The sequence below is a fragment of the Bison bison genome, unplaced genomic scaffold (genome assembly GCF_000754665.1).
Source record: "Bison bison bison isolate TAMUID 2011002044 unplaced genomic scaffold, Bison_UMD1.0 scf7180017864364, whole genome shotgun sequence".
Lineage (NCBI taxonomy): Eukaryota > Metazoa > Chordata > Mammalia > Artiodactyla > Bovidae > Bison > Bison bison.
The window spans coordinates 1,253,236-1,270,759 of NW_011494936.1; the positions used below are offsets into that span (position 1 = coordinate 1,253,236).

The window sequence follows — 17,524 nt, forward strand, 5'->3', positions numbered from 1 at the left end:
GGGTTTTTTTTAATGCTAGATGAAGCTTGTTTTTGAGATGTGCACATATCTCACAGACAATAAACCAAATACTTTGAATTCCTAGGACTAAAATAACTTGTATGCAGATGACAACTTATCTAAATGACCTGAAATAAAAATGACTGCAAATGAACCCTCAAGAACATACAGTACTTAAGCATTACTAATCACCACTCCCAAGGCCGTGCATGTACCAAACAGCCAGTCTTATCGACATGATGATGCTGTGGGAGTCCAAAGACAGGCAGACTACATAGATAAGAATTTATTACTCCAACAAGTAACAAGAATGTTACCTTGACATGATCTCCATCCTATGGTCAAGTCCTCATCTTTCCTCCCCTTGTAGCTCAACTTTACCTCTTAGCAACAGAACAAGGAAGAGGTGACTGTGATAAGACACGTTTTCCATCTCTAGACTTTAAATGTATTCCCAGTGTTGCCTCTTCCCTTGTCCCTTCCACACAGGCCATTGCTTCCCCATTACAAAGAATGTCTAAACTCTCCCAAGATGATCTCATGCCTTCGTGCGGGCACCTCCAGGTGGGTGGACCAGCTGTTCATAGGTGCCTGGAACACTGTGCACCCTCTAGGTGCCCTCACTGGGGACCTGGGTTCACGCCTCTGCCTTTACATCTCCTGTTATAATTTAACTACTTGTATCTCAGTCAACTCCTTTGCTTCACAGTCACTTCAAGAATGATATAGAGGAAAGAACAGGAGTTTTGGAGTCAGAAAATCCTGGGATGAATCCAAGCTGCAGCACCCAAATTGAGCTCTGGGACTGAGAACAAGTCACTTCTCCTCCCTGAGCCTTAGATCCTCAGGCCTAAAAGGAGACGGCTGTGTAGAGGAAAGGAGATGACACCCATAAAGTGCCCAGCACACAGTAGCTGCTCAGCAGATACTTCCCCCTCCCTCTCTCCCTGTCTCCCCACTTACAACTTCTGGTCTTAGCTTCTTTTTCTGAGAATATTTTCTCCCATCTCTACTTACTGACTTCTCCCCATATGCTTCCTATTGGCACAATCTTCTACACCTGAATCATGATGAGCGAGAAACCTATATTGGGAAATGTGATTATAAGCATGCCAAACTGTGGATCTTCAAACAGAAATAACAAGACTGCAAAATAGAAACACACTATAGAGGGCTGACTAAAGACAGGGACCACCAGCCCTTCTGTCCCTCTTCCCCCTTATTTGCCAGACTTAGCCAATAAAAATATAAGACCCCAAGTTAAACTTCATTTTCAGATAAACAGAAAATATTTTTCTTGTATGCCCCCAGTAGGTATTGTAGTAGAGAAGGAAAATGCCTCTTTACCAAAGAAGAAAATTAGTAGAGAAAAGATAACTAAGGTCATGACTATCAGAGAAAGAGGTTGCTGTCCTTCCACCTCATGTCACCAGAGAGAGCTTAAAGTTCTTTGAGAAAGGGAATTACTGCCCCCGAGTCCTAATGCAGTGGAGTCCTGGAGTTCTAGAAAGTGCCATGAGGCAACAGTCAAATAACAACCACTGTCCTTCAACTCCATTAAACATCAGAGCTTAGTGGAAAGGTGGATGGGTTTTGAAGACCTCAGTTGCTCAAACATCCTCATTATCTGTACAAAGTCTGCCCACCAAATAATTGATACATGAGTTTTATGGTAATTTTTATTGATTTTTAAACAGTATTTTATTCAATGAGCAAACATATTTCATATAATCCTGAAAAGAGGAGATAAACTACCTCTCTCTACACGAGTGAGTTTTCTCAATATATTTGGGTTGGCATTTTCTGTTTTAAAAAGGGTGATAAACCACACAAGAAAATGCACATATGTTTCTGTACAAATGGATATATCATCTCCCATCAGGATTACTATAATAACCTCTCAATTAGAAATATCATCTCTGATCAGGACTATTGCAATAACCTCTCAATAGGACTCCTGGCTTCCACCCATTCAGTCTCTCTTCAGCTGCCAGAATGATCCTCCTAAAACATAAGTTAGATCCTGTCACTTCTCTCCTCAAAGTCTTCCAGTGTCTTCCTACCTCACCCAGGAAAAGAAAAGTGAAAGTCGCTCAGTCCTGCCCAACTCTTTGCAACCCTACAGACTGTCACCTGCCAGATCCTCTGTCCATGGAATTCTCTAGGCCAGAACACTGGAGTGGGTAGCTGTTCCTTTCTCCACGGGACTTGTCAACCCAGGGACCGAACCCAGGTCTCCTGCATTGCAGGCAATTCTTTAGCCACAAGGGAAGTTCCGAGTGAGAGTTAAAAGTTTTTTCAGTGGCCTGCAAGGTCCTACAGGCCCTCTCTGACCTCACCTGCTCCTGCCCAGATGCCTCAGCTCCAGCCACACCACCTCTGCCTACAACTTTCTTGCCTAAGACATCTTTACACTCACTCCCATCCCCAACTTCAAGTCTTTTCTGTCATGCCAATTTCCCCAGGATGCCTTCCTTGGCCACTTTTTCAAGTCATAAACCCCATTCCTGGCATCCTCTATCTCCCTTCTCTGCTAAATTTTTCTCCATTCCAGTGAGCCCCATCAATATACTATATATAATCACTTAGTTACATGTTGTCTCTCTCTCCCCCAAGAATATAGGGCAGAAATGCTGGTGTTTTGTTCACTTCAGAATCCCCAAGATGTAGAACAGTATGTAGTAGGCATTCATTCAGCAGTTACTTGAGGAATGTTGAAGAAATACAAGGTAGAAATAATAATGTATTATCATTTTGAAACAGATGTGAGAGTTGGACCATAAAGAAGGTTCAGTGCTGAAAAACTGATACCGTTGAATTGTGGTGCTGGAAAAGACTCTTGAGAGTCCCTTTGACAGCAAGGAGATCAAACCAGTCAATCCTAAAAGAAATCAACCCTGAATATTCATTGGAAGGACTGATGCTAAAGTTGAAGCTCCAATACTTTGGCCCCTGATGCGAAAAGCCAACTCATTGGAAAAGACCCTGATGCTGGGACAGATTGAAGGCAAAAGAAGAAGAGGGTGGCAGAGGATGAGATGGTTGGATAGCATCACCAATTCAATGGACATGAACTTGGGCAAACTCTAGGAGACAGCAACGGACAGGCAGGCCTGGCGTGCTGCAGTCCATGGGGTTGCAAAGAGTCAGACACAAATTAGTGGCTAAATAACAACAAATCATTTTGAAATAGGAGAGAAGAGAGCAGGGCACAACCTTTGAAAAAATGACATGGCCAGAGGACACAACATAAATTGATTAGAACCAAGTGGGTCCAAAATGGTGGACAAGTCAACTTGCACTAGACCTTGAACCTCAGTGCAACTCATTCTAACACATCAAGTTGGCAAAATGATACATCCACAGGCACCACGACAGTCCCAAGGCCAACCAAAGACCAAAAAGTGGGCTGTGGCCCAACTCTCAGAAATCTCTGCCACCTCCCCAAAGTAGTTGGAATACTATCCCACTTATTAGCCTATGAAATTACGCAGCTCATAAAGGTTGACCACACCATATTTTGACACAGCTTTTGCCCAAGATGGCCCACACTCTGTGGAGTGTGTTTCTCTCCAAATTCACTCCTTACCTATCACTTTCTCTCACTGAATTCTTTGTGATGAGACATCAAGAACCTGAACTTCATTAAGTCCTAAAAACAGGTGTGTGATCTCAGTTGGAACATTATGGGTTTTGGCCGGGTTCAAGTCCCAATCTGAGTTGGAGGTTTCAGTTTTACTGGAGTAAATTGTATTTACTGGAATTTAAACAATGTGGAATTGTCTTCAAGATTTCAGAGTTAAAAACCAGCTCTTCCCCGAAGTACTTCACCTGCTTTCTTCTTTCCCTAATCAGAAAATCATAAAGAGCCAGAGAGAGGAGTGTGGTTTTCCCACTTCTGATCTTAATATTCCGAAATGTAGAACAGAGCGTTCTTACTGTTGGTATTTTATAAATCATATGATTCTTTAAAAGTACACATTTGCCTGAAGTAACATCCTTTTAAAGGGTTTCCCAAGTGTCCCTGCTCGGGCTAAGAATAGTGAAAGTCCAGATTAACGGATGAACTGCTCATCACATTTCAGCGATGAGCATTCAGTAATGTTTGCTGATACAAATGACCTTCTTTTTGGCCACACAGCTATGGGATCTTAGTTCCCCTACGCCCCCTACATTGGATGCCTGGAGTCTTAACCACTGGACCACCAGAATGACCCCACAGAATGACCTATAAATGAGAGACATGGGACTTCCCTGGTGGTCCAATGGTTAAGAATCTGCCTGCCAATGCAGGGGGCACGGGTTTGATCTCTGGTCCAGGAAGATTCCATATGTCACAGGGCAACTAAGCCCATGTTCCACAAGTACTAGACGCACCTAGAGCTCGTGTTCCACAACAAGAGAAGCCACCGCAACGGGAACCCAGCACACGGCAACTAGAGAGCAGCCCCGACTCACCGCAATGGAGAAAGCCCACGCACAGCAGCGAAGATCCAGCACAGTCCAAAGTAAATAAATAACTTTTTAAAAATTTAAATGAGAGGCGCGTCAAAGTCAAAATGCCGAGCAGAATTCCCATTACCTCTCCTGGGCATCTCCGATGAGCTGCTGCAAGTCCACCTCCTGCTTCCTCAGGGCTCCAAAGGAGGACTGACTCTCCACGAGGCCTTTGCCGCCAATATTCAGCTTGACCTTCCCCAGGGCTGTCTCCAGGGTCCCACTCACATGGTTTTCAAACCTGCCCTCGTACTTCACAAAGTCCGACTCCACGACCACTGCAGTGAATAAGACATGCAGAGGAATCTGATGACAAAGCGGCCAACTCTGTGCCTCAGGTCACCTAGCTTTCCAATCCTGTGGAAACCTGTGGGAAACACGAGGTCTGCACTCAGAGCGGAGAGCCGGCGGCCACGCTGTACAGACAAAAGAACCTGGACGCTGACTGAGAGTGTAGTGTGTACTGGTGGCCAGGGGCTCTACTGAGTACTTTTTTGTTCTTTCATCTTTCAAGTCCAATATACACACATATAGACATGTGCACCAAAAGTATCTTTAGAGTTCCACGAATAATTTTAAAGTAAACATCTGTTTAACTGCTATCCAGATAAATAAATAGGATGTTTTAAATGTGTGCTTTGAGGATGAAGGGACCAGATGAGGATGACACATAAGCAGAAAAAAAACCAGCAGCCTGGCACTCTGCTCACCCACCCACCCAGGGCGTGGCCTGCCTGACCCAGTATCTGGCAGATCAGCCGCCTGAACCTGTCCCTGGGCATTTTCCCTTCCCCTTCGTGGCCTTGAGGAACACTCCCCTGGCTTTCATTACCATCTCCATTCAAACAGTTCTCCCCATATTTAGCTGTTTATTTCTGACCTCTACCCAGTCATTCAATTCCGTATCAAGCAATTCCTTATCTCTGTGTTCCTGATAAAGTCAGTGAGCATGCCCTTCCTCCCTGCTTCCATCCTGGAGTACGCAAGCTCCAGACTCTCCATTCTTCCTTCCTGGCTTCCCAGACAATAAAGAGTGATGCCACCACCCAGCTGGTGTCCCAGCATAAATGAGCTCCCCTAGGAATTGCCATGTTCCTCATCAGGTCATACCAGACTGCCTTTAGTATCTGCCTTTTTAAAAAAAAAAATCTGAACACCAAGGTACACATGTCTGAGGATCTTAGCCTTCTCATGTCTCTATATGTCTTCTGTTCTCATTTTTGATTGAGCCAAATACTACCATAAAAATAGTCTCAGTCACCATCATTCAAGGAAGGCTACACTGAGAGTCTCTTAGGAACCTGACACTGGCCCTTTTCATTCCCCTGACCCAAGGATCTCCTGGGCTCCTGGTGGTACTTCATAATGGATTCAAATCTACTGGGAGTCTGAAAGGCTTCTTTAAACCCAGTCACCACCCCCAACGCCTATACTTCTATCACTCCAGTCAAGAAAACCCATTCCTCAGCCAGGGTTAATGATAATTAATCACCACTCATTATCTGTGGAATTTACAAAGTAAACGATTATCTCCACCAAAAATAATAAGGAGTTTATGAAAATGCCCCCAAATCAAAGCCTCTTCCTATTTACATCTTGAGAATACAAACATTCTGGGAATTGACTTGGAAAGCAGCATAGAGCAGCTGTTAAGAGCTCGAGATTTGATCACTACTCTAAAATTCCTAGTTGGGAGACCTGGGTATCTCATCCATCTCCCTGAACCTCAGGTTTGTCAATGCAAATTGGAGATAATTAATAATTCCTACCTGATGGATTCTGCTGGAAGCTGGTGTCTCTAAACCATGTAATAAAGAGCCTGGCACACAGCAAGTGCTCAATTTATCCACTGGGTTTAGACCAGAGCAACAACATTTCCCAATAAACAGGACTGTCCTGGGTTGTACAAAGTGCTACACAGATAGAAACTCTACCTTCAGTTCCCAGTTCTGGTCCCCATCAGGCTTACTACCACTCCTGGAAACTCTGACCCCAGGACTGGACCCCACAGCTGCCGGGGATAATCAGGACTGTCTGTGTATTCGAAAATGCCATGAGAGACACAGACACGTTCTGAAATAGATGTCATCTGTGCACATGTCTGCACAGAGTCATCCACTGCTGCAGGTGGAAGCGAAAAGTGCGGAAGCCAACAGGCTGTCACTGGGACAACCAAGTCACGGTCCTCTAACCTCCACACCCCGGAACACAACACAGCACTCCAGTGCTGTTGCCAGGGGCAAGGATGACAAAGGTGAGGCATTTCAAACCTGTTCGGTAGACAAAGAAGAGGGCACCTCCCATCACAGCCCTAACACCCACAGGGCACAGACGCAGGGGTGAGCTCCGGCCTCAGCTGATGAACATACGTGGGATTTGCTCATCTCAGGGACTGCCACCGGCCTGACCCATCTAACAGGAGCTCTCTGGACACCACGAAGAGGCCAGGAGCACAGAGTGGTGAATCCCAATTACTCAGCGGTTCATGGGCTGCTCTGTGATTTTTTTTCTCTCTTGCCTTTCCTCATAGCTAGTTGTTATACCATTTAATAAATGTTCCACCCAATATCCAGGGGGAAAACATGACATAAATCACTATCAATTCATTTGCCCATTGCTTGACAGCTCTGATAATGGGCCTGGCTGAAGAAAGCACTGTCTAGAATGCTGGTCTGGAAGAAAGTTTAGAGATTATTTGTCAACTCAAATTATTTCCTCTGTCACTTTTACCCTTTAAAGAGAAATGCAATTACAAAATTAAAGAACTTTAAAGCTAAAAGAAGACTTGAACATCATTTAGCCCAGTAATTAAGAGTTGATGGTACCTTCATACATCACTCTATTTCATCAAGTTGTGTAGGAATGAGTACCAAAAGTCTTTGAAAAGCTCCCAACTTCTGGTCCAGTAATTGTATATTTAAGAATCTGTGCTACCCCAATGTTCACAGCAGAATTATTTACAATTGCCAAGATATGCAAGCAACATATGTGTCCATCAATAGAAGAATATATAAGGAATATGTGGCATATATATACACATACATACATACACAATGGAATAAAACTCAACCATAAAAAAGAATGAAATTTTGCCATTTGCAACAACATGGATGGAGTTGGAGGGTATTTTGCCAAGTGAAATAAATCAGAGAAAGACAAACACTGTATGTTATCACTTACAGGTGGAATCTAAAACATAAAACAAACAGTGAATATAATAAAAAAGAAACAGATTCACAGATACAAACTAATGGTTACCAGAGGGGAGAGAGAAGCAGGGAGGGGTAAGAGGGTAGAGAATTAAGAGGTACAAACTGCTATGTATAAAATAAATAACCTACAACAATATACTATACAGCACAGGGAATATTTTACAATAACTATAAATGGAATATAATTTATAAAAATTTTGAATCATTATGTTCTACACCTGAAACTAATAGAATATTGTAAATCCACTATATCTCAAGAAAAACAAAATTTTAATAAAAAAAGAATCTACGCTGAAACAATTGTTTAAAGGAAAAACAACAACAAAAATATTCATTGCAGCCCTATATACAAAGCACTAAATTGGACTGGTTAAGCAAATTAGGGTGCATACATACTGCTTATTGAAAACAGTACTAAGAAATATTTAAACCATACTAAGAAATCTAAACATATAAGGTTAAATAAAATAAATGAGGAACATGTTAAAATTACATGTAGTGTGTTTCCAATGTTATTTTTCAAAAATTAGAAGCAGAGATAAAAAAGATACAATATAATAGAAATTAACATTTGATGGAGGAATTTTTATTGACTTGTTTTCTTGCCTTTCTATATTTTATAAATACTTCTTTGTAATAATGAGGAGTATTTTTGATGTTTGACATTTCAAGCTCACTATCTCCTTTCCTTTCTGTTACACATCTGGGCAATTGGGTAAGAAACTTCAGGTGCTCTCTCCATTGGCACCAGCAGCAAACTGAACCCTTGCAAGCCCCACCCATACAAAACCCTCACCATACCTCCTATTCACTAGAACAACTAAGCCCATCTTTTTCCCTCTTCTCTCTAGTTATTTTTGGACCAGCCTTGGCAATCTACTATGTTCTCCCCAGAAAAGCTTCATTTTGTGAGTAATAAAATCTTTCACACTCTCCTGATGGATACGGGGCATCATCAACCTCAATATTAAACCAAATTGGGAGCAGTAGAACTTCAGTCCACTTATACTGAGGAGCCACAACATCTACAAGTGGGCATGTTGTACTTTTATACCAAAAATTGCAATATTGGAACTCCTCTGGTAGAAAGAACAGTGGGTAGGAATCTGCCTGCCAATACAGAAGACACGTGTTTTATTCCTGGTCTGAGGAGATTCCACACACCTCAGAGCAATTAAGCCTGACCGCCACAACTACTGAAGCTTGTGCACCCTAGAGCCCATGCTCTGCAGCAAGAGAAGCCACTGCAGTGAGAAGCCCATGCACCGCAAAAAGGACCCCGCACAGCCAAAAATGGAATACAAAAGAAAAAGAAAACAGAACGGATATGTCTTTAAAACAGTAAGCAAAGAATCAGGAGAACTGATTATAAGGTATGGCTTTATAATCACTCCAGACAACATGTGGCTTCCCCAGTGGCTCATTGGTAAAGAATCTGCCTGCACTGCAGGAGACGTGGGTTCAATCCCTGGGTGGGGAAGATCCTCTGGAGAAGGAAATGACAACCCACTGCAATATTCTTGTCTGGAGAATCCCATGGACAGAGGAGCCCGGTGGGCTACAGTCCATGGAGTCACAAAGAGTCAGACATGACTGAGTGACTAAACAACAACAACAAAACAAGACAACGTGTGTCTAAAAGAAGAATCATCTCCTGATCTGGAACAATTGTAAATATAACCAAAGAAACATACCTGGACTCAGAAACTGGTCTTCTGTGAGTACATCTCCAAGAGTGACAGATAAAAACTGGTACTTGGGTCTCTGCCAGCACCAGTATCTCTTTTTTTTGGTCACCAGACTTAGAAGTTGTAATTTATCTGAGTCATTCAAGTTTGATACTGCGATCAGGTTACCTCCAGCATCAACTTCCTTAAGAAAATTTCGTGTTGCTTTGGCAAACATTTTGAGAACTCCAGATTACCTGAAAAAAAAATATGTATATATATAGGAAGTTATTATTTCATAACGTTTTCCTGAAATCACCTTATTTCTTCCTAGTATCAATCAGTATTCATGAAAGAATATCTTCTCCTTAGAGAAGCCTCTAGCTTGAGTTCAGTTGATGTCTAAAAAATAAAAAATTGAAATACTAAAAGAGGATATGAGTATAAATCAGGATAGGCTAGGTTATGCCTCCAAATCTCAGTGGCTTATAATCAGAAGGGCATATTTAGTGCTCACACAACACATCCAGTACAGAAGACGTTGCTCCTTGCTATCATTCAGGGATTCAGGCTAAAGGGGCAGACACCCTCTTGAACATCATCAGTCATCAGCCAACAGGAAATAAGGTTCCAGAAAAGTCTCACATCAGGTATTAAATGCTCTAGCCCAAAACTGACACATATCACATTTACTCACAATTTGTAAGAACTAGGCACATGGCCTCAGCCAGTCATAATGGTCATGAAATACCAAGTATTGGGAAGGCAGAGACCTGGGAATATCTGTTGAACAGCATACTGACTACCCAAATGTGCATCTTACTTATGACTACTTCTTTGAAGGGTTGAATGTTCTTTTTCTTTACATTGTGTGATTTCCCTTATCCATAAATGTAAAGTGACTAGCTATTACTTTTAAACCCAGAAATGAAAAGCCCAGTCACTCTTCAGCTGGAGGGGAAAAAAAGAAACACACATTGGAAGATATAAATGTACTATATTCACTGGAAGATGTCTATACTTTTCAATAAACTATTAGAATTACTGGCTAAACATCTGGGGGAAAAAAAAGTCAGATCCCTATCTCATGCCATGCATGCATGCTAAGTCACTTCAGTCACATCCGACTCTGCAACCTCCCAGACTGTAGCCCGCCAGGCTGCTCTATCCATGGGATTCTCCACGCAAGAATACTGGAATGGGTTGCCATTTCCTCCTCCAGGGGATCTTCCAAACTCAGGGATCAAACCCGAGTCTCTTGCATCTCATGTGTTGGCAGGAGGGTTCTTTACTAACCAGCACCACCTTGGAAGACCCATCTCATGCCACACACAAGAGCAAATTCTCAGTGGATTAGAGGGTTTTTAAAGAAAAGTGAAACCATAAAAGTAAAAAAGACAAACAAATATTTGTACAATTGTAGAATTAGAAAGGCCTTTAGAAAGACAAATAGCAAACTGAGAAAATGCTTATTTTCTAGTTTGTATTAACAAAAAACTAGAATACTTAACATTAAAAAAAACCTTTGCAAAGTACATCAAGGATTAAAAAATGGTAGGAGACACATGGACAAAAGTTATAAACAATTCACAACATATAAACTGCACATAGCTGTACATATGCAAAATACATATGTGCACACATACATGACCATTATTATTCAAAAAACGCACAAACTGAAATAACTATCCACAAAGGTTAAAATGTCTAATGCACAAGAAAGGTTAAAATGTCTAGTGCACAAGAACTGTGTTTTATTTATACTTGTACCCTGGTATCTGGAAGTCACATAGAAAACACAATTACAGAATTTAAGAGCTGAGATAATCTTGGATGTTTAGTTACTAATAGTTCAACCCACCTTCTTTACCATGGATCTTCTCGAGAACATTAAAACGTTTTGTTTTACTATCATTAATTCTTCTCTAAAGTACCTTCTCTTAGATTATTTTATAGCTATCTAACCCTGTTCTTTTATCAGAGAACTCATTTATCAAAATATTTATTGAATCAGTCATTATTCTTAAGCATGCTAAAGCTGAAACTCCAGTACTTCGGCCACCTCATGCGAAGAGTTGACTCATTGGAAAAGACTCTGATGCTGGGAGGGACTGAGGGCAGGAGGAGAAGGGGACGACAGAGGATGAGATGGCTGGATGGCATCACCGACTTGACGGACGTGAGTTTGAGTGAACTCCGGGAGTTGGTGATGGACAGGGAGGCCTGGCGTGCTGCACTTCATGGGGTCGCAAAGAGTTGGACACGACTGAGCGACTGAACTGAACTGATGTACTATACCCAAGTACTGTGTTTAAGCACTCAGGATACATACACAAAAGGCAGCCTCTCACCTTAATGAGCTACTAGTTTGGTGACCAGAAGGAGAAATAAACAGTTAAGTTTTATGCTAGATATTGACAGAGATTGCGAAAAGGAATGAACCAAGAAAAAGTCATCTCGATCAAGCTGGAGAGAAACACAGTGTCGCAGAAGCTGTCATGAAGCAGACAGCATCACAGCTGCATTTTGTGGGCTAGGTAGAAATGAGCCTAAGTCAGCAAAGGAGTACTGAGAGGAGGTTCTAGCAGATGAGCAATTATAAAGGCTCAGCACTTGCAGGAAGTGGTGGACAGGTGGAGAAGATTTTCTAAGATTTGGGACCCGCAAGGTCGTAATGATCAAGAGACATGGGTTTGTGTAGCTATGCCTATCACCACTCCTTTGACAGACTTAGAGTTGCTCTGCAAACTCTGGGATTGGTTCCTGCAGTGGACTGCCAGGTTCTAGAGCAGGGAGGGGCAAAAGACAAGGATGAGGAAGACTCAGTGTTGGTCCTGAAGGCCTGTACCTCCCCTGATGAGGGCCAGGGCAGCAGGAGCCACTAGAGGGGTTATATAGGGAGCAGTGTGATGAGAGTAGTCACTTAAACAGATCTTCTGGAAATGAAATAGGAGATCAGCTGGAAGGAACAACATCAGTGCCTTAAGGGCAGAAAAGATGCTGGTTTGGTGGCTTCCCCAGAACTCTGGTTGGATGTGAGGTTTCTGACGAAAGAAAGGAGACTCCCCAGCATGGCCTGCAGACAGCGCAGGCCTGGCTTGGCTGATGAGATGGAGATGCCAGTTATCAAGAGAGGGATCTGGGAAGAAGCAGATTGGTGGGGACAGTAAGGCAGTACTACCACTGAGAGTGCGTCTAGCATAAGACGCAAAATTAATTTTGTCAAACACAAGGGAAGAATATTGAACAAAATACTGTCTCCTCAATGACCTGACTTTCCTGGTGGCTTAGACGGTAAAGAATCTGCCTGCAATGCAGGAGACCCGTGTTTGATCTCTGGGTTGAACACTAGACTTTTCCAATGGAGAATTCCACGGACAGAGGAGCCTGGCAGGCTATGGTCTATGGGGTTGCCAAGAGTCGGACATGACTGAGTGACTAGCACTCACTTTCAGTCACCTGGGGGATTTCACCCTGCTTTGCCCCAAGAAAAGAGTAGCAGCAGAACCTGCGTCAGTTCACCGGGGGTATCAGGATCTCCATTTCTATGGTTTCCATTCTTTCCTGGGGCAACCAGGAAGGGAGTTCACTACCTTGACTTCAGATTAAACAGGTCTCTGAAGAACATACATCAGGCTTGCTATTAAAAAAAAAGTAACAAAACCCATCTGCTATAGGCAGCAGAGTCTTAGTAATGACACCACTCCTCGCCAGAGGGATTAGAGGATAAAGAAGGGGAACTCCTAAATTAATTTTTAATTTTTTTTCAATCTAGCATCAAACATAGCCTCTTGACAAAGTAGGTTGTTTGAAGAAGAGTTAACAGCAGTGACTACTGCTTTGGAGGTTTTTATTCAGACTTATTTAATCAAAGAACTGAGGATATTTTCCTTGTGAAGCTAAAGTTAGAGGGTTTGGGTTTTTTTTTTTAATTACTATATTTGAATACACAATACATTTACATGGCTCAAGAATCTAAACTATGGGAAAAGATACACACTGAGAAATCCCATCCCTACCCAGGTCCCATCTACCTTTTCACCCCTCTCCCCTTCAAGTATATCACCTTCATATTTCTTTATACAAATATAAAAGGAATGTACACACTGTTCTGCATCTTGCTTTCTGTCACGTGGCAATATATCCTAGAGATCTCTCCATGGTGAGTACCCTCTGCATAATACAGTTCATAATACCCCTTCCCGAAGATGTACCATTGCTTATTTAACCTGTCCCATATTGCTGATCACTTGGGTTACGTCTAAATTTTTATTACTATAAAAATGCCATACTAAATACTGAATGTGTGTCCCCTTCCTACATGGGCAAGAGAAGGGGTCCCCAACCTTTAGGCCACAAACCGGTACCTCCTGTCAGATCAGTGGCAGCACTACATTAAAAATAAAGTGGACTATAAATGTAATGCACTTGAACTATCAGGAAACCATGCTCCCACCCCTGGCCCATGGAAAAATTATCTGCCACAAAATAGGTCCCTGGTGCCAAAAAGGTCAGGGACCACTGGGCAAGAGTGTCTGAAGAGAAATTTCAAGAAGTGCTAGACCAATGGGTAAATGCATCGATAATTTACAGGTTGTACCATTTTTCAGTTTCACCAATAAGGTATGAAAGTATCAGTCTCAGCAACAAGAGTAGGTTATCAATCTTTGTATTTTTGCTAGTCATAGGTGAGAAATAGTATCTCAGTATAGTTTTAAGTCATGTTATTTTAATATAACATATAATTTAAGAGGCTTCCCTGGTGGCGCAGATAGTAAAGAATCTGCCTGCAATTCAGGAGACCCAGGTTCAATCCCTGGGTCGGAAAGATCCTCTGGAAAAGGGAATGGTAACCCACTCCAATATTCTTGCCTGGAGAATTCCATGGACAGAGGAATCTGGCCAGCTATAGTCCATGGGGTTGCAGAGTTGGACACAACTGAGCAACTAACACACATTTTAATATAAATGAATTCAAGCGTCTTCTGTTTGCAGCCTTTTTATATATCTTTTTCTTAACTGTTTGTGTCCTTAGCCTATTTTCTATTGCTTTTTCTTTATTCCTAGAAGCTTTCAATAAATCAGAGAGATGAACCAAGATATAAGCTAAAAATTTAACACAATACAGTTTATCATGTGGCATAGGGAGCCAATAAGTTGCTGTCTGATTCTCAAACAACTAAAGTAACTGTCCCACCTGGAAAGATTAAATAATATGCCCAGAGTCCACTAAAAGATCTAGAACTCAAGCTGCCTGACACAGACAACGCCTCAACTAGAAGCCAGACGTCAGATTCAAATTTCCAGAATGCTCCAATCTGAAAGAAGATGAAAATGACCTCCCTAGAGGTCAAGGTCAAAATGCTCATGGCCTAAAACTCCACTGCACTTTACAGCTATACCAAAGAGCCTGGGCTCCCTCACTTGGGCCTGAAGAATTCCATTAGCAAACATCTCATCAGCCTCTATGGCTGCCCAACTTGAATCAGATTAGAACTCAGAGAGTCAAAGTCAAGGCAGTAATGACATGAAAGCTCAGCTCAGACTCCTGGACAAGAGACATTAAAGGAAGAGACCAAAAAAGCAAGACAACGACACAAAGTCAGAAGAGCACACGGCCAACTCGGACCAAAGAATCTAAAAAATAGTTGCCAAGATGGTGACGGCATCAGAAGATACTACAATCGCTCATGACCATCCTCAAGACTGATTCAGTGTGATGGAATGATCACATCTTTGAGTTGCAAAAAACCTACCTCTTCCCAACTCAGGATTCTTCTCTAGAGCAGCTCCAGTTGATCAATGGGCCTCTGCTTGAATTCTAAGGAAGAAACCTCATCATCCACTAGATAAAGAGGGGGTAACTATATGCTGAGTACCTGCTATGTGCCAGGTACTGGCTAACTCCTTTCTATATATTTCCTCATTGCATCTCCACGACAACCCTCAGGAGGTATTGTCTGCATTTTACAGAAGTGGAAACTAAAGTGCAAAGATGTTATTTGCTCAAGAACACAATAAAAAAAGCAGCAACCCTGACATCCAGGAACTCGCTTGGTACAATCAGCTAGCCCTGGGGTTGCCAGCACTGGCCCGGCATTCTCCTGGCTGGCACGAACAATGTCACAGGACATCAACATCAGGCAAGGCCACTCAGTGGTCATGATAAATCAAGACCAAAACAAGACCTTTTATAGTCTTATCTGACCACAGTCAGAATGTGAACACTGTCCAAACCACAAAAATGACCAAACACTCCCACTACCCCCACCAACCCTGACACATAAGTAACTGTGGTTTTCGGTCAACAGCAGTTTTAGCCTCACTCCTTTCAGACATGATTTACAAGGATACTCCAGAGAATTTCCCATACTTTCTGGCAGCATCCAATCCAGAGTAAAGTCCTATTTCCTTAAACTCTCCTCCAAATCGCCTAGAAGCCCAAATCCTATAACTCCTTTCTGACACCCAGATATGGAGAAGCCCAGGGTTGCCCATGGAGCAAAGCCTCCCTCATTCAGCAAGGAACTGACCCAACCCCTTCAACTCCACCTGCTGTTCCCAGAGGTCTTTGACTAGAAGGCTGCTGCTGCTGCTGCTGCTGCTAAGTCGCTTCAGTCGTGTCCGACTCTATGCAACCCCATCCCTGGGATTCTCCAGGCAAGAACACTGGAGTGGGTTGCCATTTCCTTCTCCAGTTCATGAAAGTAAAGTCGCTCAGTCGTGTCTGACTCTTTGAGACCCCACGGCACCCTACCAGGCTCCTCCGTCCATGGGATTTTCCAGGCAAGAGTACTGGAGTGGGGTGCCATTGCCTTCTCCGTGACTAGAAGGCAGTGAACCTCAAATAGAGAATTAGTGCTGAGCCCAGATTCCAACTGAGGTCCACCTGTCTCCCAAGCCTAAGTCCTGGACCACCTGCTCTGCTGACACCCTAGTCAGCTTTATTTTTTTTTTTTTTTGAACCACATATGATTCATTTTGTAGAGTAAGAAAATGTGCTCAAAAGGGTAAACTTCAGTTACGGTGGAAGCAAAAACCATGGCTATAAAACATGCTATTTCCTCACTATCTAGGAAAACAAGACACTGCTATTAGTACTATTATCTCTTAACAACTTCAGCACATTTCAAACTGTTTTTAGTTTTCTAAACAACAAAGTGAAATTGACTCTATTAACTTTAAATAGAGGTGTCATTCTTCCGTATCTTCCAATGCTTACAGCCCAGTGCCTTCATTTGTATAGTAAGGCAAATTAAAGGGGAGAAGGCAATGGCACCCCACTCCAGTACTCTTGCCTGGAAAAACCCCATGGACGGAGGAGCCTGGTAGGCTGCAGTCCATGGGGTCGCTAAGAGTCGGACACGACTGAGGGACTTCACTTTCACTTTTCACTTTCATGCACTGGAGGAGGAAATGGCAACCCACTCCAGTGTTCTTGCCTGGAGAATCCCAGGGACAGCGGGGCCTGGTGGGCTGCCGTCTATGGGGTCGCACAGAGTCGGACACGACTGAAGCGACTTAGCAGCAGCAGCAAATTAAAGACAAGGAACTCTATCACTTCTTTCTAAACTAAAAATCTGAAATTTAAAAAAAAAAAAGGTGGTCACAGGGCACGCATGAGCTTGTAAAAGGAGGGTGAGTCAGCAAAGGTTTGGGGGAAGTGGAACAAATAACTGGAGACTGATTAAGTAAAGAACCCACTGGTTCTCCTTGCGGGTTCAAAAAGAAAAATAAAAGCACTTCTGGAAAACCTAAGGAGCTTCTGAGGGCTTGGGCGGTATTTCTCAGATCTAGTTGTCTGGCCTCATCTTTTCCCGGAGGTTTTCGTTTATGAAAAGAGCTCATTGGTGGTGGCTTTGGAAAACGATTAATTTACTCTACACTTCTTCAGCTGTTCTCTGATTCCGCAGCACTTTTCATTCCACTTCAACTAGTTTGTCTATTTGCCTCTTAAAGGCACCCATCAATCCCAACGCATCCTTCCTTCTCACCAGTCCTCTGAACTGAGTAGAATCTCAGTGAGAGGGTTTTTCCAAACCCGCTAGAACCCACGCCGTTCTAAGACGGCCCTGGTCTTAGAACCTGGTCAGGTGCAGAGGGGAAGCGGTCCGGGTCCGCACGTGGAGGCCCGGTGAGCGCGGTGAT

General features: G+C 42.8%; 1 protein-coding gene across 2 annotated transcripts in view; it reads right to left on the reverse strand.

Annotated features, from left to right (window-relative positions):
- The window catches only part of DFNA5 (deafness, autosomal dominant 5), a 76,119-nt gene that overhangs the window by 57,880 nt on the left and 715 nt on the right, over positions 1-17,524 (reverse strand). The window contains exons 2-4 of one of the 2 annotated variants that reach the window (XM_010855369.1): positions 15,133-15,197; positions 9,404-9,633; positions 4,583-4,775 (exon numbers count right to left, since the gene is read on the reverse strand). In XM_010855369.1, coding sequence (XP_010853671.1) covers positions 4,583-4,775; positions 9,404-9,614 — 404 coding nt within the window. In that variant the 5' untranslated portion in view covers positions 9,615-9,633; positions 15,133-15,197. The remainder of the gene's footprint in view (positions 1-4,582; positions 4,776-9,403; positions 9,634-15,132; positions 15,198-17,524) is intronic. The other variant, XM_010855368.1, reaches the window with a different exon arrangement.